The 23,853-nt window shown below is 40.3% G+C and overlaps 4 protein-coding genes across 10 annotated transcripts in view; 1 reads left to right on the top strand and 3 right to left on the bottom strand.

Moving 5' to 3' along the window:
* Positions 1-7,288, bottom strand: part of LOC129180897 (sodium/potassium/calcium exchanger 1-like) — a 9,755-nt gene extending 2,467 nt beyond the window's left edge. The window contains exons 1-9 of one of the 4 annotated variants that reach the window (XM_054775208.1): positions 7,272-7,288; positions 6,132-6,263; positions 4,866-6,000; positions 3,204-3,260; positions 2,573-2,681; positions 1,980-2,060; positions 1,054-1,208; positions 751-963; positions 585-674 (exon numbers count right to left, since the gene is read on the bottom strand). In XM_054775208.1, coding sequence (XP_054631183.1) covers positions 585-674; positions 751-963; positions 1,054-1,208; positions 1,980-2,060; positions 2,573-2,681; positions 3,204-3,260; positions 4,866-5,852 — 1,692 coding nt within the window. In that variant the 5' untranslated portion in view covers positions 5,853-6,000; positions 6,132-6,263; positions 7,272-7,288. Of the gene's footprint in view, positions 1-584; positions 675-750; positions 964-1,053; positions 1,209-1,979; positions 2,061-2,572; positions 2,682-3,203; positions 3,261-4,865; positions 6,001-6,131; positions 7,177-7,271 lie in introns of those variants that run through there. The other 3 variants (XM_054775207.1, XM_054775209.1, XM_054775210.1) reach the window with 3 other exon arrangements.
* Positions 7,289-7,518: 230 nt separating this feature from the next.
* Positions 7,519-11,695, bottom strand: LOC129180899 (sodium/potassium/calcium exchanger 1-like). Of its 3 annotated transcripts, XR_008570315.1 has the most exons (5): positions 9,817-11,695; positions 9,556-9,738; positions 8,941-9,030; positions 8,298-8,517; positions 7,519-7,656 (listed from the first exon to the last, which is right to left on the bottom strand). XR_008570315.1 is itself a non-coding variant. In XM_054775212.1 (4 exons), the coding sequence occupies exons 1-4, from the start codon at positions 10,582-10,584 to the stop codon at positions 8,362-8,364; spliced, it is 1,197 nt and encodes a 398-aa protein (XP_054631187.1). In that variant the 5' UTR covers positions 10,585-11,695; the 3' UTR covers positions 7,701-8,361. The 3 variants fall into 3 exon arrangements, 1 of the variants encoding a protein (XP_054631187.1); XR_008570316.1 differs by lacking the exon at positions 8,941-9,030 and having other exon boundaries at positions 9,817-11,692; XM_054775212.1 differs by lacking the exon at positions 7,519-7,656 and having other exon boundaries at positions 7,701-8,517.
* ints14 (integrator complex subunit 14) lies at positions 10,846-22,084 on the top strand. The gene is made up of 11 exons (XM_054775211.1): positions 10,846-11,422; positions 11,513-11,620; positions 11,703-11,858; positions 12,042-12,160; positions 12,248-12,390; positions 15,379-15,471; positions 16,034-16,178; positions 16,294-16,427; positions 16,643-16,761; positions 17,357-17,422; positions 17,492-22,084. Exons 1-11 carry the CDS (start codon positions 11,201-11,203, stop codon positions 17,723-17,725), a joined length of 1,539 nt encoding a protein of 512 aa, XP_054631186.1. The 5' UTR covers positions 10,846-11,200; the 3' UTR covers positions 17,726-22,084.
* On the bottom strand, positions 17,972-23,797 carry hacd3 (3-hydroxyacyl-CoA dehydratase 3). 2 transcript variants are annotated; one of them, XM_054775214.1, is made up of 11 exons: positions 23,624-23,797; positions 22,958-23,000; positions 22,792-22,865; positions 22,551-22,715; positions 22,403-22,448; positions 22,219-22,329; positions 22,026-22,153; positions 21,843-21,955; positions 18,955-19,061; positions 18,755-18,886; positions 17,972-18,678 (listed from the first exon to the last, which is right to left on the bottom strand). In XM_054775214.1, exons 1-11 carry the CDS (start codon positions 23,699-23,701, stop codon positions 18,602-18,604), a joined length of 1,074 nt encoding a protein of 357 aa, XP_054631189.1. In that variant the 5' UTR covers positions 23,702-23,797; the 3' UTR covers positions 17,972-18,601. The 2 variants fall into 2 exon arrangements, with proteins under 2 accessions (XP_054631189.1, XP_054631190.1); XM_054775215.1 differs by lacking the exon at positions 22,403-22,448 and having other exon boundaries at positions 22,219-22,319; positions 22,516-22,715.
* Between the last annotated feature and the right edge of the window lie 56 nt (positions 23,798-23,853).

The raw sequence follows: 23,853 nt of genomic DNA on the forward strand, positions 1-23,853 counted from the left end.
ACAACGACACACAAATAGTGTTTGGAGGACAAGACATAATTAGTATGACAACAATAGACACTTGAAAAAGTTAGTAGTACCTGATGGACGTAATTTCCACTTCCCTATGGGACAAAAACGAGCTCCAAACTACCCACATTGATTGTTTGTTTTAAAAACAAAACACCACTGGAGTCAGAAAACGAGAAGCTAGGCGGATAATTCGAGCTATAGCTAGCTTTCCGCAGCTAACTAGCTAGCTAAAGCGTGTAAAGAAAGATGCAAGAGAAGTGGAACGCCGATAGGTTTGATAAGGGAGTGATGAAACACGCTGGCATCGATTGGCGTAGCCTGTGGCATTGAAGTTTTACAGACTAGTGTTGATTCTCCCGGCAATAAGGGACAAAGTGTGTTCCTTGGGAACCCTACGTGACACAGCACACATGCACACTCATGTCATGTGGCCGCCGCATGGCGATTGCATTTCATCTTATCGGATTGTGCAGATGTACAGAAGCTAATGAAGTGTCCTCCGTATGACAACAGTACCGTATTCCCTGGGTATATAGAGTACGTACGTATTATATATATGTAGTGTAGCGTACCTGATGGGCCCACCACACCATGAGGTAGGAGAAGATTGCGATCCACAGAATGGAACCCAAGAAGGTGACCACAAAAAATTTCCTGGAGGTCTGTATTAAAAAAAGAAAACAACGTGACGTGTAACTTGACTATTGGAAGATTTGAACTAACTTGTTGTTTGGTCACCTGCTTGCGGACGTCGGGAACAGTGAGCCACAGAGGGAAGACGATAGGCAGCAGGAGGAGATAAGTGATTTGTTTCCGTGGCGTGTCAGGCCACTCTAGAGACAGAGGCTCTTCCTCGTTCTCATCCTTCTCATCTTCACTGGAATCATCACTGTCTTCATCACTGTCCTCCTCGCCACTATCAGACCCGTCCCCTCCTGCAGGCTCGTCCTCCTGTCCGTGTTGTAAGAATGCACAATAAGGGACACAGGTGTGATAAGTGTGACGGCATTCAGAAGAAGCTGTGCATGATGCTTTTCTTACATATAAAGGTACCAAAGACTGACTTCTGGGCTTTTTGATAGGCACCAACACATGCTTGGAGAGTACCTTCTTGTCTTTTGGTGGCTCCGTCTTCTCGGTTTCTGTCGCAGGAGCGGGGTCAGCCTCGTTGGCCTGCTCCTCCTCGTCATCTTCATCTGCAACAACAACCACACAAACTTGTGAGGAGCTCTGTGTCTTAAAAACGTCTGGAAGGGGGCTCATTCACAGGTCCTAAGGCTGAGGTCATTCTCTCTCTGCAACGTCATTAATATAATTGATTTGAGACAATGTGCTTTAAAATATCAATATAATGTATCTGTAACAGTGCACACTGACATTGCATGAAAATTTATTAAAAAAAAAGATATTCTTCCATGGAAACAAGAATTTTATATTCTTTCCATTTAATATTGTTTATTGTAAAAAATTTTTTTTATCATTATTATATTTTAACGTATTTTCTTTAGATATTATAATGTGTATGTGTATCAATACGTCCCCCTTTACAAACTTAATAATGCTCAAGTATTTATTATTATTATTAATACGTTTATACACAATTTGTGTTGATGATTTATTTTATTTATAGTACATACATATTATTCTCTATATATTTTGTATTTTATTTTATATTTGTATATTCAAAAATCCTACCTTTAAGATAATAATGCTAATTTTTAGTATTGTATTTTATTATTATTATTATTCCATTTTTATTATTTAGGCTATTTATGTTGACATAAGGGGCCGCACGGTGGCCGAGTGGTTAGCACGTCAGGAGATCAGGAAGATCTGGGTTTGAATCTCCGTTGGGCGTTTGCATGTGTAAACCATTCACACAACAATAAACACATTGTTAAACGAATACCCCCTCTAAAAGCCTCAATGAAAAGAAAGGATCACTAACTTCTTGCTTTCCGCCTTACCTTCACTTTTTGATGACATTTTGCTGTCCGTCTTGCGTCTTACAACATTATTCAGACTTTCTGCCTTGTCCTTGAATTTTCCTGTGCAAACATGCGAGACCGTCACCAAAAGAAACACAGAATGAGGAGGATGACTCGCTCTCTCATGTGAAGAAAATCATTTCACAGACGAATACAGCAATCATTCACTCGGTAAGAAGATGGCAATCATTAATCGATCAGCTTCAACAAACAGTTGTGGGCAGAAAATTGCAACGTAATGGATGCTATGAAGCATCACGTACGATACAGCAGAGACATCAACACACAGGATGTAGAAAATGAAATCATTGTTTGCATTTACTGCATGTTTTATTAGTACGAGTATAGTGGCAGCTGCACAGTCTCACTCATATTGATTGTAAAATTATATTATAATGTATGATATATTATTGCAATTTTATTATAACTGTTTCTTGCATGCTGACTACGACGTGATATCGTGCAGTTTTCATGTCCAACTTATTCTAAATAGCAAATAATAGCCTAAAGTGGCTAAAAACGACAGTGGTGACATAATATAGTTGGATCAGGGCCGTTGTGGGTGTACGCACCTTCTCCCAGGGGGTCTAAGGTGTGGATCATAAGTTGGAAGATGGTGTTTCTCATGGTGCTGTTGTGCAAAGAAGCTGAACTTCCACCACGCTGAAGAGATGGCTTTAACTGGGGAGAGACATAGCTTACTGATGTTATGTTTCATCCTGGACAAAGTGCATCGTGAGGCTTGATGTCGTGGAAGTGCAGTGCAAAAAAAAAAAGACTGCATAGGACAGTGGTTCCCAAACTTTTCACAAGCTAGTTCCCCTTCAGACATCAGACGTTTTAGAGGGGTAAGATATCACCTGGCAACTTTATCTTCTGTTTGGTGAATGTATTTGTATTTGTATGCGTATTGAGTATGTAAGTGGTGGCCAGCTGTGGTAAAACGTGATGAACTGTGATCTTTATGCTCTTTTGCTGTGCTTTGGTTTGCAACAACATGGAAATAATCAGTACAATGCAACTAATGTTACACATAAATGTAATCATTAGAAGTAATTATGAAAACGAAGGCACATAATCATGTACAGAAATCAATTTGGAAATGAATTCAATAGGAGGCTTCTTACCGAGCCAAATGGACACATGGAACACATATAGCACGAGATATGCACCAAGCCTAAAATGTGATGCTTTCACTTTTACCTTCAACCGATTCTTGTCTTCTGGAGCAGGAGGGGCAATTTTTTCACCATCCCCAGTCTGTGTGCAACAATTTCAAGAGCTTGTTAATACCATCAATATATAACAGCATATTTTCCCCCTGAAAAAGGTCTGAAAAAGAGTAGAAATCTATATGTGTAAACCAATAAGTGGTTTCTGCCTTGTCCCCACGTCAGAGCTTTTCTTCCTGTCACTCACACACACATGTGGAGAGATACAGCTATCCACAGCGATCCGAGAGGCCAACGGTGCAGTGCATTAGCAGTGGACGGAAGGAATTTCCCTTATTTTCTGGAAATGTTCCCTCTTTTCAAATGCAAATCTTGACAGGTATGCTTATAGCATATATTTGAGGTCGGAGGTCGCTGATGTTGGACCTGAGGAAGGCCCTACTGGGTCACAATATCTGCTTTAGTTCATCCCAAATGAGTTTTATGGGCTTCTTCCACACCATTATCATCCAAACATACCTTATAGACTTTCCTGTGTGCACTGGGAACAGAAAATTGCCTTTCTCCAACTATTCCCACAAAGTTTGAAGCATACATTTGTCCAAAATGTCTTCTAAAATGTAGGAGTAGGCATCTTCTTACTTCAGGGGAGGTGGAGCAGCTTGAGAAAATACAAACTTTTTTTAAGCTTCAGAAAATGAATAGATTTGTAAATTCCTGCAGTTAGAGAGGAAACTGGAGTGGGCAGAAAACCCCACAAAATATGCTCAAACAACTTTTCGGGGAGTGCGGCAGACTCCAACCGTATCATGCTATCTGAAGTGAGTCTCACTGGGCCATCCTTTGAAAAGCCCAGGTCTAGATCAACCCCTGCTTGATTATTTAACCTTGCTCTCTGGGGCCCCTTTGCAAGGGGACTTCATGAGTCTGCTAACGCCACACTAAATGTGCTCTCTTTCACTGTATACAGTTCATGGCCGCTTTTAGCGGGGGGTATGGTCTGAGACCACTTGCGAACGGCGAAAATGACCCACAAGGTATGCTAGGTAACTTCCTGTTTTGGAAGTGTGCGCATGAGCTTCCCAGCCTTGTGGGTTATAAATGCTAGAATTGTTTGATTCAGCATTGTTTGAACAGCATGTTCGGAGATAAAAAGCAAAAAGCAAAAAATTCCCACAACTAAAAAAATATGCAAATACTGAATTGTGAATAAGGGAGGAGCCGCTGTAACGTAAATGCTCCAATTAACGCCTTTATTCAGGTAATCTCTAAATCTCCTATGGTTGCCGGAAGCGTAACCTAAAAAAACAGTATGCTCGTTAATAAATGAGCATGTGGTCAAATAGAACAACCTTTTCTTTTTCACTTTCTCATGCAGTTCAAATTATTATTAAAGTTTAAAGTTATCATTAAAGTAAAATTTAAAGATCAGTCTTCACATTTTGGAAATGATTCGATGAAGTGATTTGATAACTGGAGTCCGGTTATCACCTGCTTCGAATGAATGTCCCATTTTCATTCATTTTTGGTTAAGATACTGTAAATACGTGCCCCAGCCATAATTACAGCATTTACAGTATGTAACATGAAATTCCACATTATGTGGCTCCATTGTTTTCATGTAAACAAGTGTGTGATTTCTGTTTATTGTCACTAATTCCAACATCGTGGTAAACGTACTTTATGTACTTACCGTCTCAGGTTCCTCATCAGTAATAACTCGGACAATGTTCTTGTGTTTGTAAAGCTGAGTCTTGAAAGTGTGTTCTATTTGGGCGTTAAACTTCATAAAGATGACGTACAAGGTGTAACTGGCCACCAGCATCATACTCTCCCACCACATGATGACATTATCCAGGAAGAAGATGATGAGCAAGATGAGGTCCAGTATGTAGAATGATACATCTCGGAAAAGAGGCCACCATGTGAGATGAAGAACCTCCCGAGAAAACAAAGCGCACATCCCAATCACAAACAGAATGTTGAAAACGGCTGAGCCAACAATAGTGCCTATACCCACATTGCTGTGGGCTATGAAAACACCAATTAAGGAAGTGAAGAGCTCGGGGGCGGAGCCGCCTGCCGCCATGAAAGTAGCTCCTGCTACATCATCGGAGATGGCTAACTTGTCTATGATGACGCCCAGTGCAGGAACAAAGAACTCATCACACACAATAGCAAGTGACACAAACATGTACATCATGCCGATGATGTGGAGGACCACCCAGCCTTGTCTGCGCTCTTCCACTGAAAAAAGATCTTCAGGGTACTCTCCCTTCATGTGAGGAGCATCAGTAGGAGAAGATGGAGTGATGGGGGCCTCCTCCTTAGCATCAGGGGGCACATAGATGCAGTGCACAATTGTTCTATTGGTGGTGACCACTGGTGGTGTTTTAGCTTCATCAGTCGTGTTGGTTGATGAGATCACAGCGTGAGGCTCTGGTGTCGTTTGATTTCTCAGCTCCGATTTGACTGTTTGGCCTTTTTCTCGACTCTCGGCTGTAACATCCTCGACCCAACCAGCCGAACCCTCGGTGAAAGCGTCTCTAAACTGAGGCAAAGGCAAAGTCTCGTAGCGTCTGGCACTGATGGTCAGCTGGTACAGAATGCAGACGAAGACGCCAGTGAGGAGGAATAAGACTCGCCTCAACTGCAGTCGCTTCCTTCTCAGGCAATACATGTTCCTCCAAAAACCAGAGATGCTGCAGGCTATAGTAGATTAAGATGTAATAAGGGACAGTGGGACAGTCCAGCTCTCTCCCCAAATGACTGGGGGTGACAGGATCCCAAACCGCCTTGGCATGTTTCAGTTCACATCCCTCGATCACCTAAAGATGATATAAACAAGCTCAACTTTTTCCATTTTTATGGACGGATATGACAAAAAAAATGAGTATTTGACAAGGTTTATGCAAAAAAGTCAAAATACAACGCATTTTAAAGAGAAATGCAAACTTACCAAAAACCTTGCAGCAATGTATCACAAAGACAGCCAAAGCTGAGCTGAGTGGCCCAACACAAGTGAGCTGGCCAGTGGTTTATGTAGGACGCAGGACACGTCTTCACAATGGATCAGCATAATACCTAATACCTGCAGGACTTAAGAGGATTATCTACTGTATATGGTCTCACTCTCACTTCACCATGGGCCCGCCTCACTAATACATCCACTTTTATGCTAAATGCCTGGAAACACTACCTGCATATTACACTGATTTGTTCCAGACAATGTCAAATGCTCCCTCAATGTTTGGCAGTAATTTTTGTATTAACAATTGTGCATTTTTGACAGGTCGCTTGGCACATTTTAATTTCAGGATAAAGAAAAAAAATCAACAAAATGTATTACAAAATGTTTATTAAATACTATATGTCCTAGCAGTTATCTGAACTAAATATATGTTGTAGTAGTACCCCAAAAATATAAACAAATATTTCACAGAGTAATTATGAATATAATATTTGGAATTTATCATTTATCATAGCTATAGACACAAAACACATACCGGTACTTTAGTATGTCAGTATATTTGGAATACGCGCAACCACAATTTGTGTAAATGACTGCCTACATTGTTTTAAGTCCATTTGAAAAAAAACTCTTTACTTGAATTCACAGTTTCAGTGCCACACACAAACACAAAAATATTGAAAAAACTAACTTTTTTGTGTTTAACTAACATAGTACAATTGTGTTAACAGGAAAATACCTGTACATTTTCTTGTGTGTGAATAACAGATAAAAATGCATCATACATGAGAAGGACCTCCTGCACCTACTGCTGTAACTCACATGCATATATACAGTATATATATATATATATATATACAGTATATACAATATATACATATATAACTGCAATTAGGCTTTTCACATCAGGGAGAGCCACTACAAAATCTAATATTCAAATTTGAAATAATATGAAAATATTCTAATCTAATGTGTTATGCATTAAATATAGCCAACATGGACCAAAAACCTTCCAATTGTGAAGTAACTTAACTTAAAGAGGGCACACTATCATGCGGTATTGCAGCATCACACTGAGGATAACAAAGAAACTGTAAAGCAGTAGCATGACAAAACCCAGTGTCTTACAAAGTTTCCATTTACAAGATACAATGGAGACGATGAAGAAGAGAAGCATCAGGAAAAGCAGCACAATGGCACATGTGAGACCGTTGTTGCTGACGGGCACAGGAACTAACTCGTGGATAAGTGAGTACAGGAGCCATGGCACCGGCAGACTGCTGACAGAAAGAAATGTTTTAGCTATCCGCTTCTAATTAAATACTTGACTCTTGTCTGAGGCTCACCCTATAGTCAAGTTGAAGATGTTATTGCCCACACAGCTGGACACGGCCATGTCTCCAAGGCCTTTACGAGCCACAATCACACTGGTCATGATGTCTGGGATGGACGTCCCTGCAGCGAGGACAGTCAGGCCCATAATCTCCACAGGGATGCTGAACGTCTCGCCTACCTGTGAGAACAGCATGAGTATTTATTTGCTGGACAGCCTGTGACTGTGAGCTAATTTCAAATTACAAATGAGTAGGGGTGTCACGATACACTCAGATCATGTGACGAGACGATACACGATATTGGGTTGATGAGAACGAGACAATATCCGTTTGTTGATTAAAACCTGACATCCAGAATAAAAACTGTTTGTCTCTATATGTTGCCATGTGCATGCTGTTTTCCTCGTCTCTCGCCTATAAAGGAGGGATCACTCTTTTTTTTTAATTAGCAGATTGTAGGCTTAGTGGTGCCATCAAATAGATGAAAAGCAGCACTCTGCATTGGTTCAGCACCGAGACGCTTCACAGAACAAGAACATGCCATAGAACAACAGCATGAACAGAGTGAGACCTCTTGTCAACCTTATAGTCTCTTTGTCTCGGGGGGGGCAGCATACACACACAGCAGAAAAAGAGTTTAGCCTTGTGAAAACAAATGCAAGGTAACGTAGTAGAAATCAGGATGGAAAAAGATGCTTGGAAAGCCACAGCTTCAAACCAAATGGTGGGCATAAAGGTGGGCCCATCAACACAGATTAGCCATTATGACAAATTTGTTCGAAAGAGGCGGCAACAAAAAAAGCAACAAAAAAAAACTTGCCCTCCTCAAACCTATCCATCCGACCCAGATTTCCATTCCATTCCATTCCATTTTCGGGTCCGGGTCACGGGGGAAGCAGTCTTAGTAGGGAAGCCCAGACTTCTCGGTCCCCGACCACCTCCTCCAGCTCCACCGGGAGAAGGTTCCAAGGTACCAAGGCGTTCCCAGGCCAGCTGTGAGACATAATCCCACCAGCGTGTCCTAGGGTCTTCCCCGAGGCCTGTGTAAGTTCGAACAGCTACGTGTTTAGATCTGACAAATCAAAGTAACTGATCAAATGTCAAATTACAGCGGCTGCTTGGATATTAACACAGTGGCAGCTGTTCAATTCCGATGGAAAAAAACAGCTACAAAACAGCTGATGCTGATAACGCTGAGGTAGGTTGAATTGCAAGGGTTATAGTGTGAGTAAAGCACTTAATGTGCGGTTGCAATAATGCCTCTTACACTGCCGCTTCCATATTACATGTATTATCAGTCATTGTGGCGATGCCATAGTTCACAGACTGATTGGCTTCTGGCTGCCCTGTTGTCACGAGACAGCTTTTCTCTAAACGAGAAATATCGTCACATTTTAATCTCACGAGAATTTGTGACACGAGATCTTGTGACCCCCCCTGCAAATGAGACCACAGACGCTGACCTGGTGAGCCCACCACACCATGAGGTAGGAGAAGACAGAAATCCACAGACTGGAGCTCAGGAGCATCACCACAAAGAATTTTCTGGAATTCTTTAGAACAGAAAACCTTTCGTGGTTATTTGTTTGTGATACTTGGTGATAATTTGCAACATAATTTCATCAGATCCAAAACAATAATAGATAATAATGCTCAGTTTAATGCTTTGTGTCAGAAAGCTACCAACCAAAGAGACTTCAATGTAATATAATCAGGCAGATGTTAAACATACAATTAAATACACAGTACATATAATGTTATTGTACTCAGAGGCGCAACCTAAGCAGCTGCTTAGGGCCACACGGCCACTCGGCAGCCCCAAACACTGACATCATCAGTTGTTAACTAGCCACGGGGCCCCAGATGTCCAGAACTACTACTGATTGTAAATATGCTGCCTGCTGTCTGACATTACCAATATACCAATTCATATATTGTCCAGAGCTCTCCGTCAATAGTGTCAGTTGGCCGATATTATCGGACATGCCTAGAATTCACCTTACACTACGTTCTCTCGCAATTAAAAAAAAAAAGAACATCTCGGAAGTCAGCCTGTAGGTGTGTGGGTGTTCTTTCACCTGTTTTCGAACATCCGGAATTGTACGCAACAGAGGGAAGATCGGCAGCAGGATGAGATAGGTGACTTGATTACGCAGAGAGTGTGGCCATTTTATAGACAGAGGCTCCTCTTGTTGCTTATCTTTATTACTACTGGGGTCATTCTTCATTTTAACCAGTGACTCGTCATGAGCTCTAGTTTCCTAAAAAGGGTAAAAAGAGGTTAAAAAAAACACATGCTATTGCAAACCATGATTACATTTTACAACAGGAATACTTACCCTTGGTTCCTCCTTGGAAATAAGCTCTGAATGGTTCCCATCAAGTAGATGTATCTGGAAGGCCTTTTTCATTTGCACATTAAACTTCATGAAAACTAGATAGAGGATGTAACTGACATCATCCAGGAAGAAGACAGTGAGTAAGACAAGGTCCAGTATGTAGAAGGCTACATCTCTACAAAAGACCCACTTGGTTAGATGAAGAACCTTCAAGGAAAACAAAGCACACAGTCCAACCACAAACAGCATGTTGAAAACTGCTGAGCCAACAATAGTGCCTATACCCACGTTGCTATAAGAGACGAAAACTCCTATGACAGCAGTGAAAAGCTTCGGAATCGACCTAGCGGCAGCCATGATGGTCGCTCCTGCTACATCATCAGAAATGGCTAACTTGTCTATGATGACCCCCAGTGCAGGCACAAAGAATTCATTGCACACAACACCAAGTGACACAAACATGTACATCATGCCAATGATGTGGAGGACCACCCAGCCTTGTCTGCGCTCTCTCAAAGAAAAAAGATCAGCAGGGTATTCTCTGTTCATGTGAGGAGAAGATGTAGTGATGGTTGCAGGTATCTCTTGTGTAAACGAAACATTGGAATAATGCTGATATGTGGTTTGTAGTGGTGGAGTTGCACTAGCTGCTTTAAAATAGGAAGCTCCAACATCCTCTCCAGTCTGAGGTGTGGGAAAAGTGTGACACAGTCTGAGAAAAATCCCATAGAGGAGGAATACGTGGATAAGCTGCAGATGCCTCCTCATTTTGTTCAGAGGAAATGTTAATACCGTATTGACTATGAAGAATCAATATGAAAAGATAGATAGAAACCTTATTCATTTCCAAGAGATTAAAGCACAGTAAGATGCACTCCCATTAACAACCGTTTAAAATCATGTGGGTAGTTAGTTATAATCTTATGAATGAGGAAAATATATATTTTTTATTTTTGCATTAAAAACCTTAAAGTTACAAATAATATAGAGTGGATCTATTCAATCTTATTTGTTGTCCACTCGGACGGAAAAAGAGATGCACGTCAACACAAAAGGCTTCCGATAGTTCTTAGGGGACGAGCGCGAGCTTTGGTTTAGCATTTAGCAACGAGCGAAACGTTGCCGAGTTCAACACAGTTGTCTGTCCAGTGAATATGTTCTTTGTATAATAATTTTATATGTAATCCGTATAATGACAGTTAGTTTCTACAATCATTAGCTATATAAGAAAAATGATCATGTTAGCGCATCCTCCATACACCGATGCTAGCATGCAATCAGCTAGTTAGCTAGCTAACTTTGTGTTTCTACATTCGTACAAATAGTTGTTTTTATTCATTTATTTTTGAGTATTTGCTGGAGTCGTTGATATTAACAGTCAATCATGCCTACTGTGGTATTGATGGACGCGTCCCTGTCTATGACGAGGCCAGTGTCACAGGACAGCAGCGAAGACTTTCAGAGAAAGAACCTGGCAGTCCACGGCCTCAATATGTTGTTTGAACACATGGCTTCCAACTATCGCTTGGAGTTCACCGCACTTATGGCCTTCTCGTCTCTCTGGGAGTTATTGGTGCCATTCACCAGGGATTATAACGCTTTACAGGTGGAGTCCACGCATGGTCCAATCTCCAGAGTCGTTGTTTTGACATGATAGAAGAAGAGGTGGCCATAATTAACCGTACTTTCTGTCCAGGATGCCCTCAGCAGCTTGGAAGACTACGACAAGACTTGTGTGGAATCCGCACTGAATGGGGTCAGCAACGTGGTCCAGCAGGAGTGGGGCAGTGCTTGTCCCTGTCAGGTGTAATAATGCAGCCCAGCACCTACTGTTATTTTGCAACTGTTTTGTCCTGTATTTATGCCATACCCCTTGTGTCCTGAAGGTGGTGCTGGTGACTGACGGATCTCTCGGTATTGGCAAAGGTTCTCTACGTCATTCCCTGCAAACGTTGAGGCACCGTGGGGAAGACAAGAAGTTCCCTCTGCCTTTCCCTTTCCCTTCCAAAATGTTCATCATGTGTGTTGCCAATACAGAGGAGGTATTAAAACCACATTATTTCACCAAATGCTGCTTTATATAGTTTCTTTTAGGGGTTTCATCACATTTTGTTTGCCTTTTTGATCAATTATGGATGGAACAAGGACATTTGTAAATAATGTGAATGCCAATTAGCAGTAAAATAATTTAACCAGTGTGCTGCCCTGTCTCATTTCATTAACAGTTGCAAATGACAGGCGCTTTGGACAAATGGGAGGAGCTTCTCTGTCTCAGTGGAGGCGATGGACAGGTCTTCACTGTGGACGGACCACTGTGCATGCAGGGTGTGCAGACCATGTTTGGGTAGGATGATGTGATTTCCACTTGTAATCCTCAGCATCCATAAAGAAATATAATGTTTATCTGTTGTCTGTCTTTATGTGTCACCAGGAGATTGATTGACAGGGCCTACTCTCCCTTCCATGCTGTCCTGCACTGTGGGAACTTGTCCTCAGATGTTCAGGTGTTCCCACGACCGGAGCCTGTCGTGGTGGATGAGGAGGTGGAACCTTTACCTCAAACTGTCAGCACAGGTATACTAGAACAATGCAGAGGAACCTCTGTTTGTTCCAGGATTCTGGTTGACCGCCAATATATTTATCCCATTATAGGAATAAACTATTGCCACCATAAAACGTTTGCTAACAGGCCAATTCACGCCATACATACTCATGCAAGTGTAAAAATATATGCAAGTGTAAAACATAAAAACTAGGGATGTCCGATAACATCGGCCACCAATAATTATCGGCACGATATTGGCATAAAAATGTGTTATCGGCCAACATCTGTATCGTTTTTTTCCCTACAATGAAAACCGACATAGAACTTTTAGTACCAACGTCGCAAAATTACAACATTGTTGAATCATGTAATTAATACTGTGCCACTCAAGCCTGGGAGGAAGAACTAATTCTTTATTTAGCAAGCAGAGTAACAACAGAGCTCACAATGAGCTTATCCGCTTGATAGAACTCACGGGTGGGTGTCGGGGCACGGTGTCTTTGAAGAAGGAGCTAAAAAAACATAGGTAGATAACAGACAAGACACTACCAACGAATAATGCTGAATAATCAACAACTATGTGAGCTCTAAACATGTAACTTAGCCGCCATTTACAACAACAGTACAGCAAAGCACGCTGGAAAACAGGAAGTGCTGTTGTCAAAACCATATACGTAGACGCCACATAAGGCGCTGAGCCTTACGTCAACGTCGCCGCCATATTGGATGTGGCAAGGTTGCGCTGTAAGTGAATACAAGTAAACGTACTTACTTTCATAAAGCACCTTTCTACAAAGAAATTTAAGTAGTAATTCACATTATATACAATATATACTGTATATACACATACAGTCATGGAAAAAATGATTAGACCACCCTTGTTTCTTCAGTTTATTGATCAATTTTAATGCCTGGTACAACTAAAGGTACATTTGTTTGGACAAATATAATGATGATAACAAATATAGCTCATAAGAGTTTAATTTAAGAGCTGACATCTAGCAATTTCCATGGTTTTCTTGATAATAACCAAAATCACTTAAGTTCTTACATGAATAGCTATAGCATTGAGATATATTTGTTGCCATTGTAATATTTGTTCAAATAAAGATACGTTTAGTTGTATCAGGCATTAAAAGGAACAAGAAACTGAAGAAACAAGTGTGGTCGATATAATTTTTTCCATGGTGTGTGTGTGTATATACAGTATATAATACAGTAGTTTTAATGCAATAAAGGCAAGGCAAGTATAATATAGAGCACAATTCATGCACAAGATAATTCGAAGTGCTTGAAAGAAAAGAAGATTAAAATCATTCTATAAAAACATAAAATCATTCTAAAATTATTACATAAAGTTCCATAAATCATTCCATGAAACAAAAAATGCACAGTTGAATAGAAGTGTTTTCAGCCCGGATTTGATCCGGCTCTCCGGCACTCCCTTTTCTGTGCCCTGACAGACTCTTCTTTTTTCCATGGCGCTTTTTGCCTACTTTGAAACATTCTAACCTTGACAGGAGCAATGGTATTCAAAACATTTACAACACTTGATGTATAAGAGATCATCAACGTTAGAACATGGAGTGTTTTCAAAGCTAATCCTTGCCATAAACTGTGTCCCTGTGCTGTCCTTAATGATTCTTCGCTGAACAACTGCAGAGCCAACTTCTGGTTTGGGTGTAACAGACAAAAGAAAACACAAAAGGGATCAGATAAAGCAACATCCACAACATTCACATTTGAAATAGCAACACCCTTAGTAATGATCAAGTCAATAGTGTGCCCTCGGCTGTGGGTAGGTTCAGTCATGTGCTGAGTGAGACGAAACATTTTAAGGACAGCAGTGAGTTCTTTAGCACGCCTGTCATTAGCTACATCCACATGCACAGTCAAAATCTGCAGTGTAAATCTGTTTAAGATTAGCTACAGTTGAACTGGGGCTGCATGGTGGCCTAATGGTTAACATGCTAACCACTAGACCACCGTGCAGCCCCTAAACAAGCACACTCCCAACGTTTCCATCACTTGTTGAGCGTCCCTGACAGGGATTTGAACCCCGATCCCCTGCACAATGCACCTGCAGTGCTACCAGTTGAGTTACCCAGCTGGCGTTTCATGAAGTCCTTTTTTGGTTTCTGAGGCAAAAATTAACTAACTAATTAACTAAAAATAAATAAAATCTTTCAAAAAATAACATAAATCAAGGCACAAGAAACACAAATGTATTCTTGTATAAAATATGTAATACATTAATTATCTACTCAGAAATGGGTGGAGTAGCCAACAAAACAACTGTGCTCATTTAAGAGTATTGTTACTTTAGAACAATTTTAAGAAGATATGCAATGTTACACATATCGGTATTGAAATCAGTTGGACAATAACGGCATATGGGTTATATGCAAAAAAGCGAATATCGGACATCCCTAATAGAAACAAAATGTTTTTAACAACAACGGTGTTCAAGGTGTCAAAGAAGTGACACAAATCATTGTCACCTCACACATCTCATTTTAGTGTTTTGAATTGTCACTCAAGTGCAAAATGAAGTTAAGCATCAATTTAAACAATAAAGCACGATCTTAACTGTAATAAGAAATGATGATGATGTCTGTAACTTCACTCTGTTTTTGTCATGTTGTTACTTTGAATGAGTGTTGCAACAAAAGCCAAACACATGCGCTAAACTGAGGTCTCATACAAAACACTGACATGATAGTATGTGTAATATACAGTATTTGCCATAAGATGTTATCTATGTAGCACACCCAGAAAATGAGTAGATTGTCCTTATAAAGTTGCCAGAAGATGAAGGAGGGTGATAAGTGATCTATCATTATGTCTAATGATATGTACAAAAAATATTTAATGGATTTGGACAAATCAGACAAAAATCTTGAGTGTGATTATCTGCGGACTACAAGCATAAAATTATTATTTAAAAAAAACAAAACAGTGGTTCTGTCTTACTCATGTTGACCTCTAAATAAATAATAGTGCTCTCTTGGTTTCAGATCTAGAAATTGTGGGCTTTATTGAAATCGCTGACATCTCCAGTCCCCCCGTCATATCTAGACACTTGGTCCTGCCTATTGCTGTAAACAAAGGTGTGTGGCTTTTTACATTCATACTGACCATTACATTTTTTGCCAGTTTGTTTTGTTGGAGTCATTTACTCTGAAATGTTTCAGAGGAAAGCTACCATATTGCATTCTGTATAAACATTATTTATAGCGCCCCAGCCTTTGTTTACAATGCTGTTTCCTTACCCTGGGTGTGTTTTTTTTTTTTTTTGTCATTGTTGAACTGTTCCAGTGAAGGGGACTCTGTGCTTGACTCTTATCAATCTGTTCATGGGAATGCAAAACCCTCCCTTTCAGCGTTGTATTGTCTCACTACTTTGAATACATAGACAATAATTATCTGCCATAATATTATGTATCCCTGCTGAATGTGTTCCAGTTAAACAAAAATAACAATAGACAGTGACAGATATAAATTAAGGTTGTAATGTCCAACAGTGCGTACATGATTCCAGTAAAAATGAAGATGCAGGGCTACAAAATGATTTATTGGTCTGACCATCACCTGTTTTTTTTTCTCACAAATCAGCTCTCACATTAAAAATAGCAGATTAATGGTGTTTAACAATTATTTTTGTTCCCTCAGAGGTAGATGACATTGGGACAGGGGCAACAGATGAACTAGAAGAGGAAGTGTCTGCCACTCAAATGGCAGGGAAAAGTCCAAATTTCTGCGTCCTCTTACATGGGAGCCTTAAAGTAGAAGGCATGGTGGCACTTGTCCAACTTGGGTGAGAGTCAAAACGCAGAACATTTTTCAATTGAGATATGTGTGCATGCAGATGTTAGGACTCCCACGACAAAAATAATGAGAGGTCTCAAAGCTGGTCTGCATGTCCCTCCCAGGCTGGAGTGGTTCGGAATGCTATACTCCCAAGCAGACAGCAAGAAGAAGTCCAATCTCATGATGTCTGTTTTTGAACCTGGTTCCGAGCCTCTACCCTGGCTGGGCAAGGTCTCCCATTTGGGACCAATCTCAGGTAACACCTCCATGTAAATCAACCTGTCAGTATGACCTCATTAAGCATTGTATGCCTCCACTCATTATATACTGATCCTTCACTGAATTATTGGTTCCTTAAGAACAAAGGTCTTCTCCTATGTGCATGCATAAACACCCAGTTAATCATTTACACATCTTCAGTGTTATGTCTGATTTCATCCATATGCTCTGCTTCTCCTCCCTGGCTTTCAGAGGTGGCGGAAAATCCCTACGGAGAGGATGACAGTAAAAGTCCTTTTCCCGTGCAGCCACCTGTCAAACGTAGCTACGCCCAGAATGTGACTGTGTGGATTAAAGCCAGTGGACTACAGGTGAAGTCTTCCTGGTTGTTGATCTTGCTCATTAGAGGTGTTTCTAGAGCGGGGGAGAATCTAATTCTAAAAGGGATTGAACATTCATTGTGTCAATCCCAAAGGTGTGCAATGATTAAGGCAGGAAACACCTCATACACAAACACTTTAACTTAAGCAATTGTCTCTGTTGTCTGTAGTTTTACCCTTTTATGAGACAGGGATCACTATAGTAGAACTGAGTAAATTATTGATGCCAATCAGCCTAAAAAATCCTGATATCATACTGACATTTAATTAACTTGTATGATATAGTTTTCCTTTGCTTACGTTGCCAAAATGCTTTTTCATACACGAGTGTGGTGCTAGACCGCTTCCATGTGTAAAGTGCCTTGAGATAACATAGTGAAATTAGCACTATATAAATAAAAATGACTTCACAACTTATCTTGGGTTGAACTTTTGAATTCTTTTCATGAGTGCCCTTAGGAGATTCCCATAAAGGCACATTGGGGTGTTAAAACTGCAGTTTACGAAATAAAATGCTACTATTAGTTGTTGAAATCCAATCACAACGAAGAACACTATAAGGTTATTTGTTTTCACTTCATTTCAGACTGATGTGCAGAAGATTCTGAGGAACGCAAGAAAATTGCCGGATAAAACGCAGACATTCTATAAGGTAAATTGCACTGCACAAACTCTTCAGCTTTTTCCCTTTTGTTTCATGCATTTTATTTAAATTTGTTAGGAGCTGAATCGCCTTAGGAAGGCTGCCTTGGCCTTTGGATTCTGGGACCTCCTAAAGGGTGTGGCTGAGCTGCTGGAGAGAGAGTGCACAATGCTTCCTGACTCGGCGCACCCGGATGCTGCTTTCCAGCTCTCCCACGCAGCCCAGCAGCTCAAACTGGCCAGCACTGGAGATTCACAGTATGCTGCTTTTGATCACAACATTGTCCCCATGCACACAGACTTCTCAAGCTGAGCCATGCCTGACTTTGTTCAAAAATGCACTGAAATATGGACACAAGTGTGGACCAGTAGAGGGAGCACCTGGTGTAGTGGAGTTTCAACACCTTGCATGGAAAAACAATTCATTTGGAACAACTGTCAAACTAGGCTGATCTGGCAAAATATACATTTTTATACTTTATTAGAAAACTCTGTGTCAAATCGCTGTCTCGGTTAAAATAAATTTAAAAAATAATAGAAAAGCACTGTTGAGGTATTAATTGTTTATTTTTGTGTTTGTAGTTTGTAATGGTGTAGAACCACACAGCATTCAGCTACATAAATGGGGCAAATATTACAGAAATACTTATTCCTACTCTGCAAACTACAACGATAAACACAAGTTTATTAAAATGACCTCTGACAGTGTCATAGAAATCAAAGCTCTTGTGGTTGCGCTCATCAGATTGAATGTAACTAAACAAGTGTCCAGTAAGTGCATTTATCACAGGTGGGGGTGAGAATGTACAAAAAAACAAGCAAACAGTCGGAAATGTTTTCCCTGAGGTCTTTGGAATGCTTAATTCCCAAACGATAAAATTCAAAATAAATGCAGATGCTGTAAATCACTCAAATGAGCACTAAATACAGAACCACTATTGTTCAACTACAACTTAAAAACACACAAGATTAAAAGCAAAACTCAAATGGACAAATTGTCAAGCATTTAACTATTACAGGTTGATGTGTAGTAGAGTTCTTAAAAGGGTTGTAGTGGGTAGTCCTAGTAAACCATCAAGAAAACCAAAGTAAGGACGGCCAATTAGCAGCACGCAAAAAGATAACATATTTAACACGTAGTGGTGCCAAGAAGATAACATTTAAAACAGGCAGTGAAGGTGTTGATGTGTCAATATGCCTTCCTCTTTTTGGTGCGGAAATGCCTCTGCCTTCGCTTGTAGAGATGACGAAAGTTGATAAAAACTCCTGAAGGAAGGGGTGGATATGAATAATTTCTTTTTTCAGCATTTTTATTTAGATTTTGTTAAATGTGGAGACTTACCTAGAAACATAAGAATGAGGTACGTGTGCAGGAAGTAGGAGAAGCTCAGAGACGTGCCGATGGCTTTCGGCAGAGGAATGCTGAACAGGTTGGTCTCATCAAAGATGGGAATGGACTGCACCAAGGCAACAGCTATGTGGGAGTGACAGTCGTGTGTGTATTTTGTCTTGGCAGGTTAAATATTCAACTTTCAGACATACCCTCAGCTATAGCACCCAGAGGGTAAAGCGGTATCCAGAGTGAGTAATGGAGCCAGGTGAGGATTTTCCACTCTGTGTTGAAACATCTCAACATGTAGAATGGATACCTGCATCAAAACCATAGCACTTACACTGAGTCAGCTCTGCAGATGATACAGGAACGCAAATACACTTTCTGGCCAGAAAATGCATAACACCTGACACATCTAGTGAGATCCCATATAAAAGCATTAACAATTCTGCTTTGACAAAGGAAATAATGCTTACTACTAATAATAATAATTCAGAAAACTACCACTAAAACCACAAACACAATAGTAAACAGTGTTACATAAAATCAGAATTAAGCAATAAATACAAAAGAAAGAAATAGCATTTTGATACAGCTGTTGTATTGACTTCACAGATTGTGACAAGCAGTAGGTATTATATAAAGTGGCAAGAAAAACTTTGTGAACCTTTTGGAAATTCATGGTTTTCGTTATAAATTCATCTTAAATTGTGCTCTGATATTCATCTAAGTCAAGTGAAGGGTATTGACAAACATGTCTAAAGTGATGACGCACCATTGCTTTGATTTTTCATGTCTTTACTGAGGACAAACAAAAAAAACTCAGTGCTTTGTGGGATGTAAGTATGACTGAGGTAGGTTGTTTTAGCATCGTAAGCGTGGACTATAGCTCCTTAAGAATGTGAAAAAACCCTTAAACTTTGGGAGTTTGCTATGCACAAGAAGAACAGGCTTATGTTAGCCATGCCTCGCCAAAAAGAGCTGTCAAAGGCTCTACGATCAAGAATTGTTGAAGGCAAACAATTTACAAATAGAGACACTTTAGGAGTGTTGCTAATTTACCACGAAGTGGGCTCCAAACAAAATTACACCAACAGCACAACAAAGGCTTACCAATGACAAAAAGAAACAACCCCAAATGACAGCCAATTTGAAGGCTAACCTCTCAGTTCAGGACATCATGAAGGAAGCCACTGCTTACTAGAAAAAGATAATTGCACCCCTGAAGTTTGCAAAAAAAAAAAAAAAAGCACATTCACTCCACATTTGGGGAAAAAAAAATTTAAACAAGGCGGGTACTGCATATCCTAAAACATCATCCCAACCGTAAAGTATGATGGCGCATACAACATGATTTGGGCCTGCTTTGTCGCATCAGGACCTGGCCATCTTGTAATCACTGAGGGGAAGATGGATCCCAAAGAATAGACAATTCCTCAGGATAATGTGAGAATGTCTGCCCATTAGTTGAAACTGTGTAGAAGCTGGGCAATGCAACAGGATGACCCAAAACACTGGACCAAGTCCACAACAGAATGGCTTCAGAAAAATCACAATCCGCCTTGTGGAGTGGCCAAGTTAGAGCCCAGGCCTTAACCCAGTACAGAGGGCCATACACATGAGACAGAAGAGGACGTGTCTGCCAGTCAACTGGCAGGGAAAAGTCTAAAGAATAAGACAGACTTAATGTGAAAATAATAACAACTAGAGCTGTGAAAAATAGCGCGTTAACGGCAGTAACCTATTCATTTCACATTTCTTTTTGGTGTGTCATTATCACATTGGCCCTCCTCCATCCAATCAGCAGTCAGAACGCAGTGTAAATGGATTCACATACTTGCAGCGAGTCAGATATTCACACTCTTTTTGAAAACGCACATTTCCTGTGTTTCGGTGTTAAAAAAAAAAAAATAAAATCACAGAGCTCGCAACAAGGGGGCTGACGATGCAGCTCTGGAGTCGCGGGTTGCCAACCACTGATCTACACTCAAAACATGTGAATTCAACTTAAGTTGCGTGGTGTCTTTGAACTCAACCCTTCATGACTCATAGCGCGGTTAAAGTGCGATTCTGCTACTATTAAAAGAGACTACCGTTAGTTACATAGATAACGTAAATTTCGGTGTATAAGCCGCTACTTTTTTCTTGAACTTTGAATACAACGGAGCGTCTAATTTATGGCTAAGTGACATCTCCTTTATTCAGAACTAATAATAATTGTTTAAATACTGTGCCGCTCGTGAGTCAGTGAGGAAACGGTAGCTTTCTTTGGCAGGAGACAATCATGAGCTATCAGTGCACTCACGAGTTTGTCAAGCTTGTTCGATAAAAGAGACTTATAGACTATTTTATTTTCATTGGGGTTTTTTGTCTTTTTTTTTGTTTATTGATTGATTAATTTTTATATTAATCAGGTGTGCCTTATGTTTACCACAATAAAACGCTGCTCCAAAAGGTGCAGTTCAATACAGTTAAACTGCACCTTTTGGAGTAGCCTATTATTGTGGCCAACCAAAGGCACACCTGTGCCACATACTCATGCTGTCTCATCACCATCTTGATATGCCACACCTGCGAAGTGGATAGATTACGAGTCATCAATGATGAATGCTCACTAAGACAGATTTAGACAATATGTGAACAATATTTGTGAGAGAGAGGCCTTTTTGTGTACATTGAAAAAGGTTCTTCTTCGAGTTCAGTTCATCAAAAATGGGAACAAAAACAAGTGTTGTCTTTTATATTTTTGTTGAGTGGAATTTGATCTCGCCAGGCTGTACGGGTAGTCCACATCAACAATAAGTTCCATCCACTCATCATTTATAATTATTTTTGCATAGTTTTCGGCATGTACAGCTATAATTATTCTCTATAAAATATATTTTTCGTTCATATATTTGGGTGTCTGGAACCAATTAATTGGATTTAGATTAGATTATTACTTTATTTCCAATGGGAAAAGTTGCCTCGGCTTTCATCAACTTTAGGAATGAATGAAAAGTCAAACTGAGGTACCACTGTACATTGAATAATGCGAGACATTCAAAATACACAATAAAAATAACCATGTGCCTTGAAATAATGTCTTGAGTCCTACCTGACTATTCCAATGGCGCTCCACAGATAGAAAACGAAGAAGACCACCGGCTTATTCTGCATTTCTTCCAAGCTACCAAAAATGATGAAGAGGATGAAATTCCTTCCAACCACCTTTTGAAAAGAGAAATATGTGTTACATTACCTAGATAGCAAAGTCGACCATCTCTCTCACATCTCCTACCTGTATAAGAGTTGGCATAGTGCCCATCCTGACGACGCCAAAGGCAGCGTTGAGCACCTCCACCGCTGCCAGGATCTGGCAGAAGAACATGACATCTGATATGGTGTGAAATGTGTCATAGACAGAATCTGAAATTTGATGAAAAAAGTTGTTATTGTGGTGATGCTTCAATGGAAGGACAAAAGCAGCTCACCTTGGCCGAACACGAGGAGGCGAATCGTCATGTTGACAAAGATCCATGAAAAGCCAAGGAACTGTACCAGGTTATATGTAAACAAAAAGCCTGTTTTCAGACTGATGACCCCTGAAACAAAAAAGTATGTCAATATTTGGATTGCTAAAGCGTCTCTAAAATGTTTACAATTCACTTCAACGACCTTCCTCGTCCTGCTGAGACGACTTCAGGCTGTTTCTTCTCTCCTCCTTTGCAGAGCGGAAGCCAGTTTAAGTACTGTATATCTCATCCATATTGTCTTTTTTCACATGCTACGTCAAAGGTGTGTTGTCCTGCAGCTTTGTGCTGACCTTTTCCCTGATCTCCATCTCGGCATCCGACTCGTCGAGCCAGCGGTCGAAGTCCGGAGACAAGTAGAGCGGCTTACGTTCCTGTTTGGTCAGCCTTTCCCACCAGCCTTTCTGCTCTTTCCGAACGGTGACATTCACCTGCCGCTGTGTAGACTTGTGAGCCACCTGGACACAATCACCATTATCATTTGGATCAGTGGAAACAATAATATGAAGGCATAAAAACCAAATGAGTTTATACCGCTGTCTTCACAGGTAAGAGAAACTCCAAGCTGAACTCGTACTGGTTTTGTCCTTTAGCACCATGGCCCAGGGCTGCACACACAAAATATGGAATACTAATTATCTGTCAAAATACAGGTTTTGCCACCAAACAAGTACTATGAGCATAGACAAATGTAGGTCACCTCTGAAGTGAAGGATGTTTTCATGCACATAGACGTCAATGTTCTGCAGGGAGAAATAGAAATGTTTTTCTTGTTAGTGAGCTTTTAAAACATACAAATGTTGCATGTTGAGTATAAATAAACATTTGATATAAGTTTTGTACATTATTATTCTGTTTCACACATACTGCAACTTTAATAATCGTTGTAGAGAAATTAATCAGAGGAGCCACTTGGGAGCTGAAAGAGCTGGCTCGTGAGCCGAACCAAAAGAATTCCATCCGTATTACTTAGAAACACACTGGCCACTTAACTGGGCACATCTTCACAACATAATCAGCTCTGAAAATGACGATAAAACTAAACACAATGTTCTTTCGATCACAAACTGAGACTGAATCAACAGCGTCTCTGCTGGTTGCAACCAAGTAGTGCACTCAAATTTGCCTCAATTGATCAATTCCATATAATCAACTAAATGAACAATTACGTTTATACTACATAGATGTATATAGCATAAACTGTACTAGGGTCCAACTTGAGATCAACAAAGAAACAACATCTGACTCGTATATTTTTTTTTTTACCAATGTGACTGTAAATTCAATACTGAGTATGCAAAAGCAGCATTACTGTTTTTTTAAACGGGAGCCAATGATGGTACAAGAGTAACAGATAGTAGCTCACCTGGGCGTCAGTCAGCTCCACCCTGAGGTAGATTTCTTCATGGCGTTGAGCCCAGTACACAAGCGGCGTCAGCACCATAGTTGTTGTCGTAGTAGTTTAATGTCAAATAAACTGAATAAATGATGGACGAGATCACCCTCCTTCATGCAAGCCGCCTAGCACGCAGCCAGGAAATTCTATGAACGAACGTCAGCGAAAAGACGTGCGCGTGCTCGAGATGTCACGCTTCA

Source organism: Dunckerocampus dactyliophorus, chromosome 5, assembly GCF_027744805.1.
Source record: "Dunckerocampus dactyliophorus isolate RoL2022-P2 chromosome 5, RoL_Ddac_1.1, whole genome shotgun sequence".
NCBI lineage: Eukaryota > Metazoa > Chordata > Actinopteri > Syngnathiformes > Syngnathidae > Dunckerocampus > Dunckerocampus dactyliophorus.

Coding starts and splice junctions, on each gene's coding strand:
- LOC129180899 (XM_054775212.1), bottom strand. CDS start 10,584: ATGAGGAGGCATCTGCAGCTTATCCACGTATTCCTCCTCTATGGGATT. Junction 9,739..9,816: donor TTTCCAAGGAGGAACCAAGG/GTAAGTATTCCT, acceptor TACCCTTTTTAG/GAAACTAGAGCTCATGACGA. Junction 8,518..8,940: donor TGGTGTGGTGGGCTCACCAG/GTCAGCGTCTGT, acceptor GAACTTACACAG/GCCTCGGGGAAGACCCTAGG.
- ints14 (XM_054775211.1), top strand. CDS start 11,201: ATGCCTACTGTGGTATTGATGGACGCGTCCCTGTCTATGACGAGGCCA. Junction 11,423..11,512: donor GGGATTATAACGCTTTACAG/GTGGAGTCCACG, acceptor CTTTCTGTCCAG/GATGCCCTCAGCAGCTTGGA. Junction 12,161..12,247: donor GGTGTGCAGACCATGTTTGG/GTAGGATGATGT, acceptor ATGTGTCACCAG/GAGATTGATTGACAGGGCCT.
- hacd3 (XM_054775214.1), bottom strand. CDS start 23,701: ATGGTGCTGACGCCGCTTGTGTACTGGGCTCAACGCCATGAAGAAATC. Junction 22,330..22,402: donor GTCTCAGCAGGACGAGGAAG/GTCGTTGAAGTG, acceptor TTTTTGTTTCAG/GGGTCATCAGTCTGAAAACA. Junction 18,679..18,754: donor CCTCATTCTTATGTTTCTAG/GTAAGTCTCCAC, acceptor CCCTTCCTTCAG/GAGTTTTTATCAACTTTCGT.